Source organism: Chlamydomonas reinhardtii, chromosome 13 (assembly GCF_000002595.2).
Source record: "Chlamydomonas reinhardtii strain CC-503 cw92 mt+ chromosome 13, whole genome shotgun sequence".
Classification (NCBI taxonomy): Eukaryota; Viridiplantae; Chlorophyta; class Chlorophyceae; order Chlamydomonadales; family Chlamydomonadaceae; genus Chlamydomonas; species Chlamydomonas reinhardtii.
In genome coordinates this window covers 818,401-841,585 of record NC_057016.1, presented here as the reverse complement: position 1 = coordinate 841,585, position 23,185 = coordinate 818,401, and the positions used below count along the sequence as shown (strand labels likewise).

At 63.5% G+C, this 23,185-nt stretch overlaps 3 protein-coding genes across 4 annotated transcripts; all 3 read left to right on the top strand.

The window, feature by feature from the left end:
- Positions 1-8: 8 nt before the first annotated feature.
- CHLRE_13g567300v5 (uncharacterized protein) lies at positions 9-5,344 on the top strand. The gene is made up of 10 exons (XM_043069305.1): positions 9-329; positions 577-646; positions 897-1,015; positions 1,306-1,633; positions 1,827-2,302; positions 2,556-2,740; positions 3,071-3,551; positions 3,835-4,116; positions 4,510-4,587; positions 4,834-5,344. Exons 1-10 carry the CDS (start codon positions 78-80, stop codon positions 5,047-5,049), a joined length of 2,487 nt encoding a protein of 828 aa, XP_042917280.1. The 5' UTR covers positions 9-77; the 3' UTR covers positions 5,050-5,344.
- A 104-nt stretch (positions 5,345-5,448) lies between these two features.
- CHLRE_13g567250v5 (uncharacterized protein) lies at positions 5,449-10,173 on the top strand. The gene is made up of 8 exons (XM_043069304.1): positions 5,449-5,651; positions 5,789-5,828; positions 6,076-6,191; positions 6,362-6,471; positions 6,896-7,081; positions 7,333-7,445; positions 7,981-8,130; positions 9,722-10,173. Exons 1-8 carry the CDS (start codon positions 5,550-5,552, stop codon positions 9,946-9,948), a joined length of 1,044 nt encoding a protein of 347 aa, XP_042917279.1. The 5' UTR covers positions 5,449-5,549; the 3' UTR covers positions 9,949-10,173.
- A 115-nt stretch (positions 10,174-10,288) lies between these two features.
- On the top strand, positions 10,289-22,907 carry CHLRE_13g567200v5 (uncharacterized protein). Of its 2 annotated transcripts, none has more exons than XM_043069302.1 (22): positions 10,289-10,893; positions 11,339-11,416; positions 11,694-11,787; positions 12,002-12,852; positions 13,030-13,123; positions 13,261-13,977; positions 14,257-14,401; positions 14,548-15,011; positions 15,396-15,520; positions 16,163-16,270; positions 16,518-16,559; positions 17,191-17,273; positions 17,509-17,562; positions 17,706-17,742; positions 18,123-18,212; positions 18,311-18,346; positions 18,635-18,694; positions 18,864-18,915; positions 19,223-19,304; positions 19,534-19,613; positions 19,830-19,912; positions 20,201-22,907. In XM_043069302.1, exons 1-22 carry the CDS (start codon positions 10,819-10,821, stop codon positions 20,687-20,689), a joined length of 3,939 nt encoding a protein of 1,312 aa, XP_042917277.1. In that variant the 5' UTR covers positions 10,289-10,818; the 3' UTR covers positions 20,690-22,907. The 2 variants fall into 2 exon arrangements, with proteins under 2 accessions (XP_042917277.1, XP_042917278.1); XM_043069303.1 differs by having other exon boundaries at positions 20,201-22,578.
- The last annotated feature ends 278 nt before the right edge of the window (positions 22,908-23,185 follow it).

The following is a 23,185-nucleotide window of genomic DNA, read 5'->3' as shown; positions in this document are numbered from 1 at the left end:
CTCACAGTGATAGACCGGCAAAGAGGCCCTGGGCCAACTAAATGTCAGCTACGCAAACGCCGGCGGCACAAACGCCGATGCCGCCGGCTGCACCCGCTGCCGGCGGCAAAGCAGCAGCAGCCAACTTTGGCGCCGCCGGTGCTGATGCCACCGCCTCGCCAGCCGCAACGGCCTTCTCTGCACCACCATTTGCAGCTACGGCAGCGGCAGCAGGAGCACCGCTCGCGGCGACCGGCGCGGCGGCTGCGCTGCGGGCGGCCGCGGCTGGCGGCGTCAACGTGTGTTTCGCCAACCCCGGGACCACGGAGATGTGGATCGTGGCCGCTCTGGTGGGTGCGTGTGCGTGTGGTGCGTGTGTGCGCCTGTGTGGACCACGCACAGCGTGTGGGGCATTCTTCGAGAGGAGTATGGAGGGTTACATGCGGGGGCCTGCAAACGTGCCTGCTAGGAATGTACGAGGGATGCCGGGGGCAGTGCGAACGAACTCGAGGCCTGGCGTGTGTGTGTGTGTGTGTGTGTGTGTGCGTGTGTGTGTGTGTACACTCAGTCACTCACTCACTGTCGCTGCGGCTGCAGGACGAGGTGGCGCCGGCGGTGCGGCCTGTGCTGTGCCTGCATGAGAACGTGGCCACAGGCGCCGCTGACGGTAGGTGCGTGTCGTCAGGCAGAACACTACTTCCGCGAGAAGTGCAGGACGACAAATATTAACTAAGATGATGGAGAGCACGATATGCATGTGACCCCCGCATGTGCGACCCCAAGCATACACACACACACACACACACACACACGTGGACGTCACACGCACGCACACACGGCACACAGTCCTGCGTGCGTGTTCCCTTGCCTTGTGCTCTCTGACACACGCGCACGCACACACGCACACACACATGTAGGCTACGCGCGCGTGTGCCGGCGCCCCGCGCTGACGCTGCTGCACCTGGGCCCGGGGCTGGCCAATGGGCTCGCCAACCTGCACAACGCACGCCGCGCCCGCAGCCCCGTTGTCAACCTGGTGCGTGCGCGGCTGGGTGGGCTTGGGCTTGGGCTTGGGCTTGGGCTTGGGCTTGGGCTTGGGCTTGGGCTTGGGCTTGGGCTTGGGCTTGGGCTTGGGCTTGGGCTTGGGCTTGGGCTTACTTGGGATTGGGCTTGTGGCTCTGGGGTTCTGTGGGTTTTGAGAGTTGCATTGTGGGTACTCGGGGCATGTTAATAACATCGTTGGGGCCCGTGGGACAGCCATGCCCACAATGCCCAGACGCAGTGTAGTAGTGCATAGGAGGTAATGCCGCAACTGCCGTACGACAGGTGGGGGACATGGCCACGTGGCACCGAGCCAACGACCCGCCGTTGAACAGTCCGTTAGAGTCGTTGGCGGCGGCGGTTAGCGCCGAGGTGGTGGTTGTGAAGCGTGGCGGCGGCGGCGGCGGCTCCACTCCCACCAGCACCAACAGGGGCAGCGCAGGCTGGGCGGTGGTGGTGGCCTCCAGTGCTGCAGATGACTCCGAAGGAAGCAGCAGGGCCGACAGTAGCAGTAGCAGCGGCAATGGCAGTGGCAGCAGTAGCAGTAGCAGCCATCGGTTGGCGGCGGCTGTGGCGGGTGCACTGGGACACGGCTCAGAGGTGCTGACAACGGGTGAGCGGGGGGCTGCGCTGCATGGCTACACTACAGCTGTCAACCGCCGCCTGGCTGCCAACTCCCCCCGCAGCAGTAGTCGCCTACTTACAACCGCACGCATTGTTGTCCTCCTGCTATCACGTGTATGTGTGTGTATGTGTGATTGCGTGTGTATGCGTGTGTGTGTGGCCGTGTGTCGTGTCATCATCAGGGCTGGGTGGCGAGGTGGTCACCGTCATCATCCCACACGACCTCAGCTGGGAGCCGCCGGCATCGCCGCCGCCGCCGCCGCCGCCGCCGCCGCCGCCGCCAATGCTGCCAGCAGCACCCGCATCCTCGCCACCGCCGGCGTCGGCGCAATCGGAGTCATCGGAGTCATCGGCGTCGGCATCACCGGCAGCCGCACCAGCGGCTTCACCTCCTACCGGTGTTGGTGAGGAGCGGGCCGCTGCCGCGGCGGCGCTGGAGGAATTCGTCCGCGACTGCGCCGCCGCCCTGTGCCGCCACGCCCCGGCTACTGCACCCGCGGCCTCAGCCGCGGCTGCTGGCGGTAGCAGCAGTAGCAGCGCCGTAGGCAGTAGCGGCAGTAGTAGCAGCGGCGGCGCCCGGCCAGGTGGCGGCGCTGCGCTGTACCTGGGCGGCGGGGCGCTGCTGGCGGAGGGGGGAGCGCTGCACGCGGCCGGGCAGGTGGGTTGAAATGCGTAGATGCGAATGCGAATGCGAGTGCAGGCGGCAGCGGAGGTGGGTGGGTGGGTGTGGGCCTATCCACCTGCGTGGCATAGGCGCATTGCCGCACTGTTGTTGAGCTACAAAACGTCCCCTGGCTCCACGTCCCCACATCGCAACACCTTGTACACACACTTACACTCACGCACGCACACACCTCTTGAGAACCTCGCTCACCTCCTCCCGCCTGGCAACCTCGCGTGCACAATGACAGGTCGCCGCCGCCACCGGTGCCGTACTGCTGTGCGAGGGAGCCTTCGCCCGAGCCGACCGCGGCGCCGGACTGCCCGTACTGCGGCGCCTGCCGTACTTCCCACAGGAGGCGGCGGCGGAGCTGGCGCGGTACGGCTGCGTCGTACTGGTGGATGCGCCGCCGCCGGTTGCCAACTTTGGATACCGGTAGGTGGGACTGATGCGGGACTGTGTGCGGGTGTGTGGGGCGGTGTGGGGTTGTGTGCGTAGGTGCTGGTTTATGTTGTGGGAGGTGGGGGCGGTGAGGGAGTGGGTGCTGGTTTGTGTCGTGGGGGATTGGGGGAGGTAGGGGAGGTGCGGGAGTGGGGGAAGCGGGGAGTGAGCCAGCTCACACGCATGTTTAATCTGGTCAATGGCTGGAGGCCCAGTGCCTTGGATCAGTAGTGCCTTGGTCAGTAGTGGGCTCAAAGGCGCATTCCCACCTCACACACACACACACACACTCCATCACTTTGCATTTCAAACTCACACTCACAGGGGCGCGCCGGGCAGGCTGCTACTGCCAGCAGACAGCGACGACGTTGCAGGCGGCTCAGTCGCAGGTCCGGCAGTGGCGGCAGTAGCAGCGGCGCCCTCGCGGCCGGAGGTGTGGGAGTTTGACCCGCAGGCGCTGTCAGCGGCGGGGTGGGGCGCGGCGTGTGTTTTGACACGCCTGGCGGCGGCCCTGGGCCCCGCTGCAGCTGCCGTGCGGCCCGGTGTCAACTGCCGTGGCGTGTTTGCCACGCCCTCGCGCCCACCACTGCCGCCCTCCTGCACGGCTGGTGGCGTCAACGCCGGCATTACCAGCAGTGCCAGTGCCAGTGTCGGTGGCAGTAGCGGCAGTGGCAGCAGTGGCGGTAGCGGTAGCCGACTGACGGCGGCGGAGTTGTGCGGCGTGGTGGCGGCGCTACAGCCGGAGGGTTGCGTGGTGGTGGATGAGTCACTCACCAGTGGCGGCAGCTACTGGGAGGCGTCCAAGGTGGGTGGCGGCGCACGGGGGGATGGCTGTGATGACAAACAAATAGGGGCTATGTGTGTGTATGTGTTTGTGTTTGTGTGTGTATGTGTTTGTGTGTGTGTGTATGTGTGAGTGTGTGTGTGTGCGTGCCCGCATGCGGGCCAACGGGCGGTAGTCGCCGGTAGGCGGTGGCTGGGGCGTGGAGCGGCCGTAGTGGCGGCTTCTTCCCTTCGCCCCCCGTGTTGAACTCGCATGCACATGGACCGTAACCACCAACCCTACCGCCCGCCCGCCCTCCCGACAGGGATGTCCGCCCTTCACGCACCTCACACTCACAGGCGGCGCCATCGGCTGCGGGCCGCCCCTGGCGCTGGGGGCGGCGCTGGCGCTGGCGCAGCAGCAGCAGCAGCAGCTGGGGGCGGCGGCAGCGGCGCGGGAGCCAACTGCGCAGCAGGCGGCAGCCGGCGACACCGGTGACGGCACCGGCGAGGCTAGCACGGTCGGCGGCGGCGGCAGTGCTGGTGGCGTCAGGGGCCGCCGTGTGATTAACCTGCAGGCGGACGGCAGCGCCATGTACAGCCTGCAGGTGTGCCTGTGTGTGTGTGCGAGTGCGCGCGTGTGTTAGAGAGCGCAAGGGAAGGAAACATGAGGACTGTGTGCGTGATGCGACGCGCTATTCGCGTGTGTTGTGTGTGTGTGTGTGTGAGTGTGTTTGGGGGTATGCTGTCATCAGTGAGTGCTGGCAGCCAGCGGTTATGCCCCCTACCAGCCGGGCCATGCCGCTTCTCTTGTGTGTGTGTGTGTGTGTGTGTGTGTGAGTGTGTGTGTGTGTGTTTGTGTGTGTGTGTGTGTGTGTGTCTGACCTGCACCCGCTTCCTGTGTTGCTCCCTCCCTTGCATCGAGTCGCCCCACCCCTCCCTCCTCTCTCTCTTGCGAGCCGGACTCCCCTCCCTGCCTGCCTCCCTGCCGGCCCCCTCAGGCGCTGTGGAGTCAGGCCCGGGAGGCGCTGCCAGTCACCACCATAATCTGCGCCAACTCCAGCTACGCAATTCTCAAGGTGCGAGGGTGGCGCCGTGCGGCAGGCGGCTTATGACTACAGTGGCACTTGGCAATCTGCATGCGCTCAATCAAGGCGATTGCCCTGTGGCGGTTGATACTAGCGCGTTATCTCCAGAACCCAGGCATTCTATGGGGAGGCACACTTGCATGCGGATGACAGCCCACCCCACCCGCGATGTCGCGTGCCATGTGCCACGTGTCACCTACCCGCCTTCGTCACCCACCTCCCCCCACGCACGCGCAGGTGGAGGCGGCACGGCAGCGGCTGCCGCGCGCTGGCGCCGCCACCCGCGCCCTCACCGACCTTTCCTCGCCCGCCATAGACTGGGTGGCGCTAGCTGCGGGCATGGGCGTAGCGGGGGAGCGGGTGGGCAGCGCGGCGGCGCTGGCGGCGGCGCTTCGGCGGGGGCTGGAGCTGCAGGGTCCGTTCCTTATCCACGCAGAACTTACTGCTGCTTGATGAGTTGATTAGACAGGATGGGATGAGGTATCAGGAGCGAGAATTTGTTGGTGATGTTGTTGTTTGCGGGTGATGGGCAGGTGGAGGAGGGCTTTGGTGTTATGGCATGTGATGTATTTTAGTTGCTGAGTGTCGTTGAGGATCGGAGGGCGGCCTCCCCCGTCGCTCCTCCCCTGGGGCGGGCTGCCTAGCAGATGTGTCACGTGTGCACTGCTGGGAGCCAGGGGCCAGGGCGCCAGGCATCGGGGCTGCGTGCCTACGGAACTGTCTGCGGTGCGGTCCGGTCGGCATGGCTTCGGCGGGAGGCGCAAGCAAGGGATGCAATCCGGCTGGGGATGGATGCGCGGCGTGTCGAATTCAAGCTCTTTATTAGCTTGCATTTACAACACACTTAGACTTATGTAATGCACATGGACGGCACCCTCACGAACGCACGCTTGGAATTGGAGTGCAGCTCAAGTGGACTTGCTTGGATATGAGTTAGCGACAGAACCTTCAACATGGACAGGAAGCACACATCATTAGGCGCTCAGGCTGCGCAGCTTCAGAAGTCAATACAGAACCGCGAGCAGCGGCGAAATGCGGAGAAGCACCAGCGTCACGTAAGGAGTCTCAATAGCAAGCTCAGAAAGGATTCTTCGCAACCAAACATGGCTCAACAATAGCGTCGCTCCTTGAACCGGCTACCCTGTCCTCCACCGGGCCCGCGCTTCTGTGACCCGCCCTTGCCGCGTTGCAGGAAGCCTTGGAGGCAGCTGGCGAGTACAGCGCGTATGATGGTAAGCTAGGACTTGCCCCTTGCCTCTGCCTCTTGGTCCCCGTTCCACCTGGGCCGGCCTGGGGCTTTAGCTCTCAGGGGCATGGCGCACACACCACGGCACCAGGCCGGGCTGCCAGCACTCCGCCCTGTTCCCACCCGCCCTTGCACCCTCCTACACCCACCCACCTGCATCCAACCACACCCTCACCTGGCCCACCCCGTCTGTCATGTACGGCCGCCCCGGCCCCCCCCCCCCCCCCCCGCAGCCCCCGCCTCCAAGCGCCAGGCGGCGGGCGGCCCCAGCGGCGCCGTGGCCCGGCTGAGCGAGCTCACCGCGCTGGCCAACAGGCCCGCAGAGGTGTTCCGATGCGACCTGTGCCAGGTGGGTGAAGAGGTGTGTGTGTTTGTGCCAGGAGCGCAAAGAGCGCTCGTGATCTCGCACGGACTCTGTCCTGCTATATCCAGCCTTCATGCTCCACATGCTCTCCCACTCCCCCGCTCCCCCACTCCCCCGCTCCCCTCCTGCCCCACACCCGCGCCTGCTCGCCCCAGGCCAACTTCCCCAGCCAGGGCCAGCTGCAGCAGCACGTGTCGGGGCCCGTGCACCGCAAGGCGCTGGAGCGGCAGGCGCAGGAGGCGCTGGCGGCGCAGCGGCGAGCGCCGTGAGTGGCCCCTGCTAGCGGTGGGGGGTGGGGGTCATGAGAGTGGTGGTGGTGGCGTGGCGGTGACGGTGGCGGTGGCAGTGGCGGTGGCGGTGGCGGGATGACAGCACGGGCGGTAAGGACCAGTGGTGGCGCAGAACCGTCAGCAGGAGCCGTCGGGTCTTGCGGGGGCGCTACTGGCGGTGGCGGCTGCACGGGGCGCGGCTGCACACGTGCCCACCACCGGCCTGGCGCCACACACGCATCGGCGCCAGCCACAGGCTTGTTGACGCCGCGGGTTTGTGCGTCATGTGAAGAGGGGAAACGTAACTTGTGTGTCAGTCAGCACTAGTCTGTGTGTCTATGTGCCTCATGCCCTTCATCGTGACACGATGCATCACACATCTCTCACCTTACCACACGCGCCCCACGCCACGTGCCGCAGGTACCAGCACATGATGGAGAGTGCGCTGGGGGCGGCGGCGTGGTCGGCAGGACACGGCGGCGGCGGCGGTGGTGGTGGCGGTGGTGGCGGTGGCGGCAGCCGGCCGGTGCCGGGGCGCGGCGGCCCGGGAGGGCAGCAGGCGGGGGGCGGGCGAGGCGGCGGGCGGGATGGCGGGCGAGGCGGGCGGTGAGTGTGCATGGCATGCTGACGTGTGTCACAGTCGGTGCGGTGTGTCTTAGAATCAGTGGTTGTGTTGCTGACTAGGGCGGTGCTGCTTGCGCTCATGCCAGTTCTGGCCCACGGAGGAGTGGGGAGCTGCAGGGGCGCAGCTGCAGTCCACCCCACTCAGCTTGTCCCGTACCATACTGCTGGCGCGTGCGCCTGTGTGCTTGTGTGTACTGCTAAATCTGCATGTGTGCGTATGTCTCTGCTTGCAGGGGCGGCCGCGGTGGCGAGGAGGCGCCGGCGGGCCCCCGCACCGACGTGGTCAGCCATGAGGCGATGGTGGCCGCCGCCACCAGGAACACGGACGAGCCGCTCACGATAGACGGTGAGGCCGGCGAAGCGTGCCGTGTGCTTGTGTTAGGGAGCAGAGCACATGGGGAAGAAAGCACGTGTGTTTGTGTCAGGGAAGACAGCACAGGGGAAGAAAGCGCGTGTCTTATGTTAGGGAAGGGAGCACCAAGGGAACAAAGCACGTGTCCCTGTGTGTGCTGGCTCCCCTGCGCTGTGTTGCAAAAGTGGTGGCTCCATCGCGCGCTGCCATGGCGGTGACTGATAGTGATAGCCGCAGCACGGGTGTTGTGAAGGGCGTCCTCAATGACAGGGCACTCACAGTCACAGAGCACTGCCGGGGCTGCCTCGTAGCGGGGCGGGCGCGGCTGCAGCGACAAGACACGCCGACACGACACCACACGACAGGCGCCCCGGTTGCGATGACGTTCGCCCCGGTTGCGAGCGAGGACGCTTCCGGGGTCGCGATGTTTCGTACGCTACGCCCACGCCCATCCTTGATCTTTTGCATTGGGTTCGGTCTAGTTTGGGCTGGTATCTACACCCCCCCCCCCACCACCGCACCGCCACAGGCTGGGCCCCACCCACCATCATCGCGCCCAAGCCTGCACCGCCAACATCAACAGCAGCAGCAACGGGAGGAGCAGCAGCGGCGCCGGCCGGCGGGAGCAGCAAAGCAGGGAACGGGGCGGTGGCGGCTACGCCGTGTCAAGCGGGGAAAGGTATGTTCGTGTGGGCGGAGGCAGCCGTCGCATCTGCCACATCACCCGCACCTGCCTGCCTGCTTCCCATGATCCAATTGCGTGCGCCCACCGAGTGCCCTCAACAACGGGTGTATTTATGTGCCCATGCGCCGCCGCTGTTGGTTTACCGGTAGACCGGTAGTACTACTTGTTACGGACGTGAACCGGCAACTCTACATGTGTGTGTATGTGTGTGCGTGTGTGTATGTGTGTGTGTGTGTGCGTGTGTGTGTGTGTGTGTGTGTGTGTGTGCGTGTGTGTGTGTAACAACGGTTTACAGTTGTTTATCAGATCACGTGATCGTGTATCCGGACAACCCGTAGTTGCTAGTGCCAGGGGCGCATTAGCACCTTGTTTGTCGCGCATTGGTCTGGCAGCACATGTCTCCCAAGCCTACGCGTAGCGTTAGACGTCAGTTTGGCCACAGGAGCCGCACCTCCATCTATTGTAGTTAGACACTGATTTGGCCCTAAGAGCCGCACCTCCGTCTATATTGGTGAGACTTCGGTTTGGCCCTAGGAGCCGCACCTCCGTCTATATCAACACTGCTGCGAGCCGGCAGCTGGCCACCATGCATTGTTTGTTCGCCTAGCAAAAAGTCATGTACCGTCCAAGTCCGGCACGTGGCTGCAGCAACCGCAAAACAAGCATCCCGCCGGCACTAGCTACCTTCCCTTCCCCACAGGGCAGAATATGCCTAAGGGCAGCCACAAATTGAGAGAGAGGATCAATAACCAAAACCGTATGTGTCCTAGCCCTGCAGTCACAACAAGCCTAACTTCCGCTGGACTTAAAAACACACACAGTGCGCGCCCCTCTCAGTTATCCGCCATGTGCATTACTGCACGGGGTGTACGCAGCGCCGGTCCCCCTCCTCAGTCACGATGTCCGTGCCCCGCCAGTACGGCTGCAGACCCCGTTCCACCAGGCTGTCGAACTGGGCTTGCCGCGCGCGCCTAGCTGCCCGCCCCTCCGGCGTCAGGAAGGGGGCCACCGTCACGCCTGCGGTGTGTTTAATCTGCGCCGCAGCCCTGATGAAGGCCGCCCGCTGATCCCTGGTCACCACTACCTCCACATTCCAAATGCGACCCGCGTTGCTAGCCCGCCACCGACGTTCATACATGCCCATACATCGAGCCCTCTCCCAGGCCCAGAGCAGAGAAGTCGCCGCGCGCCATCGCCTCCGCCTGCTCGCTGCTTGCGCCACGAAGCAGTATTTTGTTGGCCGCCATCGCCCGTGGCGGCGGCGGCAGGTGTGTGCACGCTTGCGGCTGCGGCGGGTTCGGCCTCGCGGCCTCTCCTGCCGCAGGCGCAGCGTGTGGGGCAGCGGCGGCTTTGGGCCCGCCCGGCGGGGGCGCCGGGCGGCTTGCAGCCGCCGCTGCGGACGATGCGGCACTGGGGGCCAGGCCCTTCCCTCCGCCAGTCTCCACCTCCAGCACGGCCGCTGTCGCGACCGCGAATGCGTTCAGCTGCTGTGTCAGTTGCTGCACGGTGCCCGACAGCTGATCCAGTGTGTGTGTGCGTGTGTGTGTGCGCGTGTGTGTGTGTGTCTCCCCTGTGCAACACGCAGAGGGCGCGGACAAGGACGCCGGCGACGACAGCGGCGGCGAGGATGGACCTGGGCTGCTTGGGCTGGCGTACGGCAGCGGCGACGAGGAGGAGGAGAGGGAGGGCGGGGCCGGTGGGGAACGCGTGCAAGTGGGAAAGCCAGGCCCGGGTGGCGGCGGCAGCAGCAGTGACGAGGATGAAGATGAGGACGGGGACGGGGACAAGCCTTTCACAGGCTCGTTCTTTTAGGGACGGCGGCCGGCCGGCAGGTCCGGACGAGGTTCATGTTGCTAGCCAGCGAGCATGCGTGGGAGCATGTGCACTGCCGTCCGGAATTGCCGCGGCGAGGCCGGCATAATTAAAAGGACTGCCCAGTGGCTTCCCTGTGTTGCAAGCAGCCTGACGAAGTCCAAGGGAGCGAGCAGATGTAATGTAGGGTGATGTGAAAGGGTGCGCTTGTAAGACTCAGAACGCTCGACGAATGGCCGAGTCAGGCAGGCAGGCGCCTGGGAACGCGCGCTTCGGCGTTTGACGTTTCATGACGTCATACGTGGTCGCCTTTCTTTTGTCAGCTTCATGAATGCCAGGTCCACCTTGAGAGTAGCGCACAAGAGCAAATGCGGTCACACCGTAAGTACATAAAACGGCGTGCCTCTCAGCTTCTGTAGTCTGCGACACTTCATCAGTCTCAAATGGATGAATACGTAGCTATAATGCTTATCAAAGGACAGTGCCAACTTGCGCGCAGTTGATACTTGTCCTAGGACGACAATTTATCATGTTACACAATTTGCATGATTGCATGCATGCCATGAGCAATATACTATTAAGAGGAAAGTTCTAAAAATGAGGGCCAGCGTTAGGAGAGGGGTGTTGGTTTTCGGTCACTGTCCTTGGGCCAGGAAGACTATGCTGGTGCTTGCGATGGTCCTCTCGGCGTTTGGAAAAGCTCTTGCAGCGGAGAGCGTTTACTATGTGAGGACTGGGCAGGACCTCGCCCTGGCATTTGCAGCGTCCACACGCGGCGTCAGCTCAGCTATCGTTCTGCAGGACATTTGGGCTCGTGAGGAAGACTGGGAGGGTGTCCTGGTAAACGGGACTGAGCCCATAACTCTTGCCATGGATTTCACTCTCGCGGGCGACCCGTCGCTGCCGTCTTGGCCGCTGCTGAACATGGGGTTCATAAAGGACAAGGTGAGGGCAAGGCGCGATAGCGTCACAGAAACCGGGCGAAACCCCGTCACGGACAGCTGGGCACAGTCGTAGGCGCTGGCCTGGGACACTGCAGGAACGGGCGCAGCAGCCTCAGCGCGTGGCCAACCGGGGAGGAATGCACCTGTGTGTGTATGTGTGTGTGGGGGGGGGGGGGGAAGAAAGGGACGTTAATCACATCGTATCACATCGTATGCTGCGGAGGGGCGTGGCCCTCTCGTGACACCCGCACCGTATGTGCCGGTATGCGGTAGACCTGTCGCCCTGACACCTGCCAGGGCGCCCGGTGGTCATTCATGCCAGGGCGCCCGGTGGTCATTCATACCAGGGCCCGGCGCATTTGGCTTAGGCTCACATACTATCGCACGCCAGCTGCAGCAGCACATGGCGCTGTCCTTAATCTCGTGCTGCGCTGGCGCTGCCGCAGATACGAATCGCCAGTGGGGTCACCATGGTTGTTCGCCACCTGGTAATCGGCGACTTCAGGAGCGGGCTGATTACGCAGGTGTGCCGGGCCGGCGCGTTTGTGTGTGCGTCAGGCCTGCTGCGCCCGTCTAGGAAGGAAGACGCCTTGAGCATATGAATGGGACCGACTGCACAGGCTACAGCATGGGACACCCGACACGCGTTGGGTTGACGCTCAAAGCGGCTGCTAGGCAGGGCAGCGCCGGCCTGCGCCGCAAGCTGCGCCAGCCCTTTGACACGCGCGCCAGACATCTGTAACCTTCGCCATGCATACGAAACGGGCCGCCCCAAAGCTCCAACCATCCCTCTCCTTGCAGGCCCCTGGGTTCGACCTGGCAGCGCCCACGCTGTTGCCCACACCGACCAGTCCGCCAGGGCTTCTACTGCACCAGGAGACAGTCGTGCTCTACAGTGAGTTCGCTAATAATGGGGCCCCATTGTTGTTTATTGAGACAATTCAGACAAACACGTTGGTACCGTTTGCGCACACACGCGTTCACGCGTCCTGCGCACATTGTTTCATCTTGTGCTCGTTAACACACGCACGGTTACGCATACAGTTTATATGCATCAATTCATCTGCCCCGCACCGCACCGCACCGCACCCCGGCCTTCCCCCCGACAGGCGTGTGCTTCCCCAAGCCGGTGTGGGCTCAGGCGCTGGGCGGCGTGGCGCGCCCGCCGGAGCTGCCGCCCGCCAACCAGACCTGGTCGCTCAGCATGCCGCAAGACGGCTGCCTCAATGCCAGCGCGACCCAGGACGCGCGGCCAGCGCCGTGGCTGCTACAGCCGCCGCTGCCGTCGCGGTGTTGGAGCGACGCCGGCATGATCCCAGACATGGGTTTTATGGGCGCGGACGCGGACGCCACCGGGCGCCTCTTTCCCAACCACTACAACCTGTGGCTCACCAACGTCACCTACCTCTGTGCCAACACAATGAGCCTGCCATGCATCCAGCGCTTCGCGCCGTACGGGTGCGCGGTGGGAACCATCGCGAACAGCACGGTGGGCCTGCCGTGGCGGCTGCCGCCGCTGGGGGGCCCGGAGGGCGTGATGCGCGTGCGGAGCGGTCGCGATCTGGCCGCGGCATTCGTGTCGTCGCCGCACGTGCACACGGCCGTGCTAATGAACGACGTGTGGGCGCGCGAGGCGGACTGGGCTGGGCTGCTGCTGCCGAGCCGCACGGTTTCCACTGCCGCTGCCGCCACAAACGGCAGCACTACTGCCGCCGACGCTAACAGCAGCAGCAGCAGTACGGCAGGCAACACCACGGCGGCTGCGGCTGCGGCTGCAGCGAAGGTTTACGAGCCGTGGACGCTCACGCGCAATTTCACCATCGTTGCGGATGAGTCACTGCCGTCGCGACCGTTGCTCAACTTGGGTTTCGTGAAGAGCAAGATCCGGATCGCGAGCGGCGTGACGCTGTTGGTGCGGCACATCATCATGGGCGACTTCAGGAGCGGGCTGCTGACCCAGGTGGGTGGGGGCGCCATGGGGCGCACTTTCGGGAGGTGATGAAGAAGGAGTTGCGTGATTGCTGGAGCGGGCCACGCACGGCATGACGCAGGTTTGGTTCGTGATACTACAAGACGGCTCCCTCGCGGTCAGCTGCTGTGCGTATGCCGCCTCGCTCCCTCGGCCCTCTCCTTGCAGGCCCCTGGGTTCGACCTGGCGGCGCCCACGCTGTTGCCCACACCGACCAGTCCGCCAGGGCTTCTGCTGCACAACGAAACCACAGTGCTGTATGGTGAGTCAGCCAGCCAGCCTGGCGGCGGGCTTCTCCTGCGGCTCCTGCTGCCCCTGCTGCGCCTCCTGCTGCCCCTGCTGCGCCTGCTCCTGACACGCTCTCCGCCCTGCGCCGCACCGCGGCCTTCCCCCCGACAGGCGTGTGCTTCCCCAAGCCGGTGTGGGCTCAGGCGCTGGGCGGCGTGGCGCGCCCGCCGGAGCTGCCGCCCGCCAACCAGACCTGGTCGCTCAGCATGCCGCAAGACGGCTGCGTGAACAGCACCAGCAGCACCAGCTACGGCACCGGCAACAGCAACAGCAGCACCGGCTCTGGTGCCAGCACCGCCACTGCCGCCGCCGCATCCGCATCCATCAGCCTTTCAGGCGGCAGCACAGGCGGCAGCACAGGCAACGCCACCAGCTTCACGTCATCAAGCACGGCGGGGCTGCTGCAGCCGCCGCTGCCGTCACGGTGTTGGAGCGACGCCGGCATGATCCCAGACATGGGTTTCATGGGCGCGGACGCGGACGCCACCGGGCGCCTCCTTCCCAACCACTACAACCTGTGGCTCACCAACGTCACCTACCTCTGTGCCAACACAATGTCACTTGAATGCATTCGTGCTTATCAGCCGTACGGGTGTGCGGTTTCGCTGATCAACAAGACATTGGGAGCGCTGCCCTGGGATGCTCCGCTGAGCGCCGTCACGCCGGGCAGCGGCAACGACAGCGCGGCGGCTGGCGGCGGCAGCGGCGGCGGCAGCGGCGGCGGCAGCACTGCTGCCGTGACTTCAAGTGAGGCAGGCAGTGGAGGCGATGGAGGCGGCGGCAGTGACAACACGGCTCTGGCTGTGGGGCTGGCGGTTGGGCTCGGAGGTAAGTTGCATGGACACGACCACCGTTCGTAACATTGGGTGAAGGTGTGCGCGCGAACGAGGGGGTGCGTGCACGAGACCGCTTGCTTGAAACTGTTGGCTTTGGGGGGTAGCCATCCATGGGATGGTGTGTGGTGGGGGGGGATATAGCTGATGCAACGTGCATGGGAGCTGCTGCGTCCATAGCAGGAAAGCTCGCAATCTGTACGGTCGGACTGTAACATGGCGTGAAGTTGCCGTATCCCCGGTTTGCCTGTGCTGCCATGTCTCATGTCTACAGGCGCCACACTGCTCGCAGCAGTCGCGGTGACTGCGGTGGTAGTGAGGCGGCGGCGCCAGGCGCGGGGAGGCGCCGGCGTCTGCGGCGGCGTCTGCGGCGGCGGAAAGGGGGCGGAGGCGGGCACAGGCGGCATCACGCCTAGCAGGTGCGTGTGTGCGTGTGTGTGTTGTATCTGGGATGCGGTGGGCTTGGAGTTTGCATTTGTGGGCCCGCCATGCTTGCAAGCATTTGTGCGAAGCAGCGCTCTAAGCTTCCTCTTCGCGCGCTTGCCACTCGTGCTGTGACACACAGTATGGACTACGCGGCAAAATGCAACGTCAACGGCCCCGGCGCGGAGGGTGACGCTTGTGCAGACATTCTAGGCTCCGGCGGCAGCATCTCTGCCAAGGGGCAACAGCTCCAGACACAGAGGCTCAGCACCGGCGCGGCGCCCACGCCCTCGTGCGGCTCACACAACGGCCCGGCCATCGCCGCGCCCAGCGGCCGTGGCGGGCCGCGGAGCGCCGGGCCCAGTGCCGGGCATGGCGCCGGCGGCAGCGGCGCAGGGCTGGAGGACAGCCGCGGCGGCAGCGACCCGCTCGCGCACTCGGCGGCGGGGGCAGCCAGCTCCAGCTCGGCCGCGGGCTTGGGTACGGGCGACGCGGCTGGACCCGCGGGGATGGGGCTAGGGGCTGACGGAATGGGAGGAGGAGGGGGCGGCGGCGGAGGAGGAGGAGGATTCCAGCAGCAGCCGACATCGAGCATAGGCACAGATGGTGGGTTTGGTGCTGTTTCGGGGAGGCGGTGGAAGGGGGCTGGTGGAAAGCACGCGCGGCGGAACCGGGCCCGCACGAGTGCAGGCATGTCCAAACATACAGCTTTTCCCTTCACACTCATGCCGTGCATGCGCTGGCCACGAAGCGTAGGCCCTCGCCCCGGCACCGGCACCGGCGCCAGACCGCCTTGCTTCTGTAGTTGCACACGTCCTCCACAGACACATAATGACACGGATTCGACTCCTTTATGCCTTATTTTGCAACACAATAACAGATGCACAACAGGCAACTGTAAACCGTAGTGATAACCGCCCACACACCCACACACGCCAACACACACACGCGCTCGTGCCCCTACATGCCCACCTGTCCGCTCCCACCCAGGCCACGCCGGCGCCGGCATGCTGACGGGCCAGCCTGCGGACCTGGTGGGCACTGGCGGCGACGGCACCAGTCGGGACGGGGTGGTCAAGAGCCGCATGCTGTACCCGGACCAGGACGAACACATGGTGAGAGCGGGCGCGTGTGTATGCGTCTTGAGTGTGGATGTCTGAGCGCGTGTGGCACTGCATTTGTGTGGGCGTGTACGTGTGTATGTGTGTGAACGTGAGAGCGTGTGTTGAACAACGAAACGCAAGAGGTTTCTGGACCACACCACTGACCTCAGCAGGGTCACTCCTGGCCAAAACATCGCAGGGCCCAGCGGCCGGTCCACCTCTAAGCAAGCACTAGACAGGACACAAACCGAATAACTCAAGACGAACATGCCAACCACCCGGACACACGCACGCACGACGCACACGACAAGACACCTGCAGGCTGCGGGGCTTAAGTGGTGTGGTCTGGCGGCCTTGCGTGCAGTCTTGCGCCGACACACGACCATGTGTGGTGCTTGGCTGCTTGCATGGCGCGTCACATGCATTGCTCACGTGCGCTCTGGCACGGCCGACCCCATGCGCCTGAGGGGCTCCTGCGCCCCTCGGCCGCCCATCCCTCGGCGTTTCGCCTACCCTGTAGGCTGCACCCACTCACTCACTCACACACACACACACACACACACACACACACACACACACACACACACACACACACACACACACACACACGTGCGCCCGCTCACACATGCGCGTGCACCCGTCCACTCCCTGCAGGTGGTGACGCCGCTGACGCCGCCTCGAGCCGACCTGGCACTGGGCGAGGCGGCAGTGAACGAGGTGGTGCTGCTGCCGGTGGTGCTCGGCAAGGGGGCGTTCGGCCGGGTGAGTGCGGGAGGGGTGGGCGGGTGCCAGGGTGAGTGGGAGGGGCGGCGGGTGGGTGGGCTGTGGGGAAGGGCACGTGTGTGTGTCAGGTCAGCACCCAAGCCCCAAGGTATGCGCACGTTGGCTTTCAGTGGCCATGTGGTTGGTTCTAGTACCTTTGACTTATGCACACACCAACTCACGCACGCACAACTCCCGCGCGTGCGCACGCCATCACAAAGCACACGTCACGCATCACACACCACAGGTGTACGAGGGGATGTATCAGGGCGACAGAGTGGCGGTCAAGGTGAGGTCGAGTGCGCGTTTGAACGGATGAGACGGGCTGCGGGCACGGACTGACAGCCTTAAAGCCTGAGGGACCAGCAGGGTCCCGCGTGTGCACAGCCGCCCTTCTGGCCCATGAGAATCTTGCTGCCAGCAGTGAAGCAGCATTGGCAGGGACGCCTGCAGGGGGAACGTAGCCAGCAGCGCCGCAGCCCCTCCATCCACAAGGCATCAGCGCCCGCACCTGCATCTGCATCGTCACCTGTCAACATCTGGCGCGCTCCCTGCCTCTGTCCCTGCCTCTGCCCTTGTCCCTGCCTCTGTCCCTGCCTCTGCCCTTGTCCCTGCCTCTGCCCTTGTCCCTGCCTCTGCCCTTGTCCCTGCCTCTGCCCTTGTCCCTGCCTCTGCCCTTGTCCCTGCCTCTGTCCCTGCCTCTGCCCTTGTCCCTGCCTCTGTCCCTGCCTCTGCCCTTGTCCCTGCCTCTGCCCTTGTCCCTGCCTCTGCCCTTGTCCCTGCCTCTGCCCTTGTCCCTGCCTCTGCCCTTGTCCCTGCCTCTGCCCTTGTCCCTGCCCCTGCCCCTGCCTCTGTCCCTGCCTCTCTGTCCCTGCCCCTACCTCCGTCCCTACCTCTGTCCCTGCCCCCTCCTGCCGCAGGTGATGCGGGACACCGCGGAGCAGGGCACACCGCCGGAGCACATCAAAGCCTCCTTCACCACCGAGGTCGAGGTGCTGGCGAGGTGCGCGGCAGCATGCGGGCACCTATGAGCGTCCATCCGCCTTCTTCACAATTGCCGTCAGCACCTCTGCCCCCACCCCTCCCGTGCTGCGCCATCGTCCGTTCACGCCCCGATGGGTGGGGTCCCAATCACACACGCTGACGTACCCCCGCCACGACCTGCCTCACATGCCCTCTCTGCCCCTGCCCTCTCTACCCCTGCCCCCTCTGCCCCTGCCCCCACTGCCCCCCGACAGGTGTCAGCACCCCAACGTGGTCAAGCTGCTGGCGGCGTGTGTGCAGCCGCCCAAGTGAGTGTGCCAGCTTCCCTTGCGGGCTGCCCGCCTGCCCACCCGCCTGCCCTCCCGCCTGCCTGCCTCGCGGGAAGCATATGTCACTCAGGGCTTACCGCATGTTGCTCTGCCGTACGACTGCTTTGCACACATCTGCACAGGTGGATCCTGGTAATGGAGCTGGTGGAGACCAGCCTGGTGCGTGCGTGTGTGTGCGTGTGTGTGTGCGTGCGTGTGCACGCGCGTTTGTGTGTGTGTGTGTGTGTGTGTGTGTGTGTGTGTGTGTGTGTGTGTGTGTGTGCGTGATGTGTGCCAACGGGGCATTGGGGGCGTTCGGCGGTCGTAGGAGGTGGCTCGGCAGGCGGTTCCCACGGGCCCGGTCCTTGTGCGGCAGCGGCAGCTCTCCTTCCCCTCAGCACTTGACCTGTATCCTGCGCCCCTGCTCTTGCCACGTTGACTTCCCTCTTGATTCCCACTCTGTGCGCGCCTGCCTCACGTTTGCTTACCGCCTACACCTGCTGTCTATTTCGCTACACTTCTCTGTACCAATCTTTGCAATTCCCCACCCACATCCACAGGAGAAGCTGGTCTACGGCAAGACGCCCGACCACCAATTGATGCCGCTGAGCAAAGTGCTCGCCATCGCACTGGACGTGGCGAAAGGGCTGGTGGGTTTGCGGCAGAGCGTTCTGGAGCCGAACAATATCTGCAATTCAGGATGCCAACATTTCGCTTCACCCATTTCCTTTCATGTTGGTATCCACAGGAGTATCTGCACCCGACAATCCTCCATCGAGACTTGGTGAGCGGCCAACGACGAACGCGCGCGCGCCTGGCATGTCGTTAGGGCGGGCTGGGATGGGCCTTGTCTCTGCTGCCCCCTGCCCTGCCCGCTTGCGGTCTCCTCTACCCCGTGGCCGCCTGCCCTGGGGCCCCCTCAGTCATACGTGCACCAAACCACCAAACTAACTGAATGTTTGGGTCTGGGAATACGCGCTGAACACGATGGGACTACGCCAACCTGCCCCTTACCGTGTCCCATCGCGCCAAAGCGCCCAACTGGCTGATCTCCCGCCGTGCCGGTGTGCAGAAACCCGCCAACATTCTAATCAACAACCCACAGTCAGATTGCCCCGTCGCCAAAATCACGGTGCGTGCTGGGTTCCCCGAAGCTGCACTGTTCCTGAGGCTTACAGCAGCCGCCGAGGCCGGTCTCCGTCACGTTTGGACTTGCTACTTGATACGCTGTCGAGCCTTGCCGCACGCCAGCTGGCTTTCTGTGACCCACGCCTTGGCTACCAACCATCCGGATTGTGCAGGATTTTGGAGTGTCTCGCCTTCGCTCAACGGTGCTCATCACGAAACACCCAGGTACGGCCCCGTGCTCGCTGTCTATCGCCCTCAGCAGCCATGGCTTGGCGGGATGAACCCTGCCTTCCCCCTCTCTTGTGACCGCCGCCTGTGCTTCAATGCCTCATTGTCTACGTAGCTGTTGCTGTTGCTCTTGCTCGTGCGTAGTGCCTCATTGCCCACGTGCTGTTGCTTGTGCACATGTATGTGACCCTGTGCGCGTCCTGAACTGCCCTGGGTGTCAAAACCTACCGGGTCTTTGCTTCACTTGGGTTTAGTTTCGTGGTCACTCCACATTGCTTGCTCGCCCACGCACCCCTCGAAACAGAGGCCGGTACGCCCGCCTACATGGCTCCTGAGACCTTTGACGTCGCAAACTACACACTGAGCCACCACATCGACATGTACAGGTGTGAGGGGTGTTGGTTGGGTGTGTTGGTTGGGTGTGTTGGAATGGCTGGTGGTTTTGGGCACCACTTGTGGAAGTGCGGGTGGGCCGTGCCGGGACCTTGGCGGCTTGCTTGCTGACGAGCGGATGTGCAAAGGAACAGCAACGGAAGCTCGATGCCGCTCGTTTATCATGTTGCCCACCAACGTATCTGCTCGAGCTCGTGCCTGCTTGCTTGCTGCTGTTTGCAGTTTCGGCGTCCTGGTGTGGGTGATGCTCACGGGCCAGCACCCCTGGCAGGGCCTGACCATGGTGGAGGTCGCCTATAAGGGTGAGCTCGAGCAGAGGTTGTTGGCAAGCTTGGCCGGGGTTCGGAGATTTATGGTGGGGGACGTATGGCGTAAAAGCAATGATGCATTTGAGCGGTGGCCCCATCAAGGCTCACCGGTGGCCAATTGTTACCTGTCACGCGAGACCCGCCGCGCCTCATAGTCGACACCTGCTCAACACACCTGTCGGCCCCGCTCCCCGACCCCCCGACCCGCAGTGACCATCAACCACGAGCGCCTGCCGCTGTCCGCCATCGCGCCAGATCGGGCTCACCCACGCGTCCTAGCCATGATAAAGCAGGTGCGCGCGTGGATTACGTGCGTACGTGTGCGGGCAGCTTTGAAACGCACTGTGCGTGCAAGGGCGTACATGCGGCGCCGCCTGGTCTGCGCCCTGCCTGCGTCCCCGGTGTGATGTTGCGCCTCCGTCGTGTTGTTTGGCTGCCTCATCATCTGCTTTTCACTGGCACTGCAGCCAACATCCGCTTGCTTGCTTGTCCTGGCCTCGAACCTTGGATCCCCCATCTCATCCCTCCACCTCGCCACCAACTGGCCTGCCACCTCGTGCCGCCTCATGACGCCGCCGCAGTGCTGGGAGCACGAGCCGCGCCGCCGGCCCGCCGCCAGCGAGGTCGTGAAGGAGCTGCAGATGATCATGCAGTCCCTGTCACTGCCCGGGCCCGTTGGCTCGTCGGCGCCGCCCTCCCAGTCCTCGAGCTCCACGCTACACCTGCCGCCGCCATTGCAGCAGCAGCAGCAGCAGCAGCAGCAGCAGCAGCAGCAGTACTTGCGGCGCTTCGCGCAGCCGCCGGTCTGGCCGCCGCAGCAGCCGCCGCTGCCGCCCATCCCGGCCACGGCGCAACTGCAGCCGCACCCTACGGTGCAGGCGCAGCAAGCACTGGTGCAGCTGCAGCAGCTGCTGTTGCAGGGGGCGCTGCCTTTGGCGGCGCCGACGGCCGCGCAGCCCCTCTACAGTGGCGCGCCGCCGGCCCCCCTGCTTCAGGACTTGCAGCAAGTGTTGCCGCACGTGCAGCAGCTGCAGCTTCAGGTGCCGGCATCACCTCCGCAACAGCAGTAGTGGTTGCTGCACCAGCTGTGGCAGTAGCTGTGGCAGTATCAGTGGCAATAGCTACGGGCCTATGGCAGTAGATAGCTGTGGCAGTAGCTGTGCGTGGCGGCGTGCTGGAAAGCAGGGGTTGGATGGCGGCCGGATGGCGGCCGGGGATGACTGCGTGCCCTGGGGAGCCTACAGAACCCATCTGAAATAACATCGGCAGGTGGGACGCCTGGGCACATGGCTATGGAAGGACGTAAGGCAAGCTGTTTGCTTGCCAGGAATGAGAATAATGCATGATTACAAAGCACGGTGCAGTGCACAACAACACAAACTTCAAAGAGCTTGACAACGTTGCAGAGCTGGGTTGTCTCCGGTTCCAAGTAATGCGCTTAAGCATATCTCAGGCAGGCCGCTTTGGTGCCTCAGGTGGCGTATACTGCTGTGCTTGTGTTTGGACTCGCACTGGCTACAGCGGTGGCTGCAGCCATGTTTGGCATTGATGCGGACTTTCAGACACGGAACGCGCCTGTGGAGAATGGCGTTTGCATAGGCCGCGCGTGACCCTTGTTCGTATTGCAGTAATTGCAGCTGATTCAACTATTCTGATTTTCATCTGGCAACGCGCACGTTGTGTACGGCCGTGGCCATGGCTGGATCCTTTCGACGCCATCCGCGGGCATCAAAGCCCCGGGATGGAAATATCTCAAGACACACTGCCAAAGCGACACGGTCGTTGTGATTCACGTCTCTCTGACACAAACATGCTTTGCCTCACGGTACCCAGGCCCACCGTTATGAACTCATGAAACCAAGGTGTGAGTGGGGTTTGGATCTAGTTGGAAGGAAGGAAGTGTGAGGCAACCGGCGGTGCACATGCTGCTGCACCCAGGTTCCTGCCGACACCTTTTCCATGGCTTCCAGTCCATGCCCTCAAAATGACAATTGGAAAGCGAGTGGCTGCATTGGAGGACAGCTTGGTGGCCTTGTGGAGAATGGAACAAGCTTCCCGGTAAGCGCGCCTGCAGGCCCTACTGTCTCCTGAATGCTCGGCTGGTAATAAGCGTTTGACAGGTGCTGGGTTTTACGTACGTGAAGCAGGGAAATGTGCTGTCGCTGCCCTTCAGTATAACATTCAATGGCCGTGGGGCTGCATGCTTGCATGCTGCATCAGTCCTGCCAGCCTGCCTTTGTTAGGGCGGTGCGGTGTTGGTACCGGAGGTAAGCATGAGCGACTGCGGTTCATTTTCCGAGACTAGCTGTCGAGGCCAGTTTGTCATATGCTGGCAATCAGAAATACAGGAATGCCAAACTCGTGATGGGGCGCACAAACGGTATGGTGCTGCCGTCGTTCTCCGTGCATGCATGTGCCACGTCGTGCGTCTTGGTCGTGTTTCTTGTACAGGACGTCGGTTCTCGAATGTGAGTGGTCCTTACTAACGCCTTGCAATCGCAACCCGTACATCCACAAAGTGGTAGCTGCATTCCTAGGCGCGCGGCCCTCTCTGGGTTTGGGCGTACTGCTCTGACCAGTCATTTATAATGCGCCTGCTATTATAACCGGCGGGGCGGGAACCTGACTTGTTGCATGTTGCATGTGTAGGTGTCCATGCTTGGCGGGCAGTTGTGGATGGGTTCAATCAAAGGGTACCGAAGGTGTGTGTGTGTGTCGCGAGGTGGCGTGTGTGAGCGCAGGCTGCGCTGCGCTGCTAGCGATTTTGGACGTTGCCTAGGCAGGGCTTAGAGGGGAAGCATGCGCGTAGCACGGGCAAGTGGCGCACACGGAGTGTGTGTGTTTTCGTGGGTGTCAGGTGCTGCAGACTGTCGAACGCAATGTCGGCATGGCCGCGCGCCGCGGCCGGTGAGTGAGGAGCGAGGATTCCGCGTGTTGAACTGTACCACAACTTGCTGGGCTGCATTGCTGGGCTGATGGTCCTCTCTACGGCGTGCTCTAGTCAGCCATCCCATACATGTTCGGCCACGCAGGGGGGGGGGTAAGAATGCCGCAGACATACCCCACCCTTCAAATTGAAAGAGCTTGACGAGAGCGTTCAGAATCCGCTTTCAGAACTTTGATCAGGGTAGTAATTGCGGAGATATGGGCCCCCAAAGTTCAGGGTCGGTCGTCGGTCCCCGCGGTCCCCAAGGTTTCGTCACGGTGTGCCGGAAACTTTCGTCTGGGCCTCATAAGACAGCCGTGCAAGCCCAGACCGTTGCCCAAAGCATGTAATGGATGCTTTTTACGGCTGGGAAACGTCAGGAGCCTACCAGAAGACGAAGGGCTACCGCCCGTCAACACATGTTGGGTTGGGATGTTGGGGTGCGACATGTCTCGCCTGACCAGAACGTGCCACAAGTCGCGGACCGGTGCTTGCGCGCCGGAGGAAAACGCACGTGTATGTCCCATGCGTAGGTAAGTCTCGTAAGCGTGCTTTACACGGGTGCAACTGAACGGCCGCAAGATGTTCACAACATGTCGACAACATGGCTGTGGTCAAGACGCGCCCGACGAACTTTCCG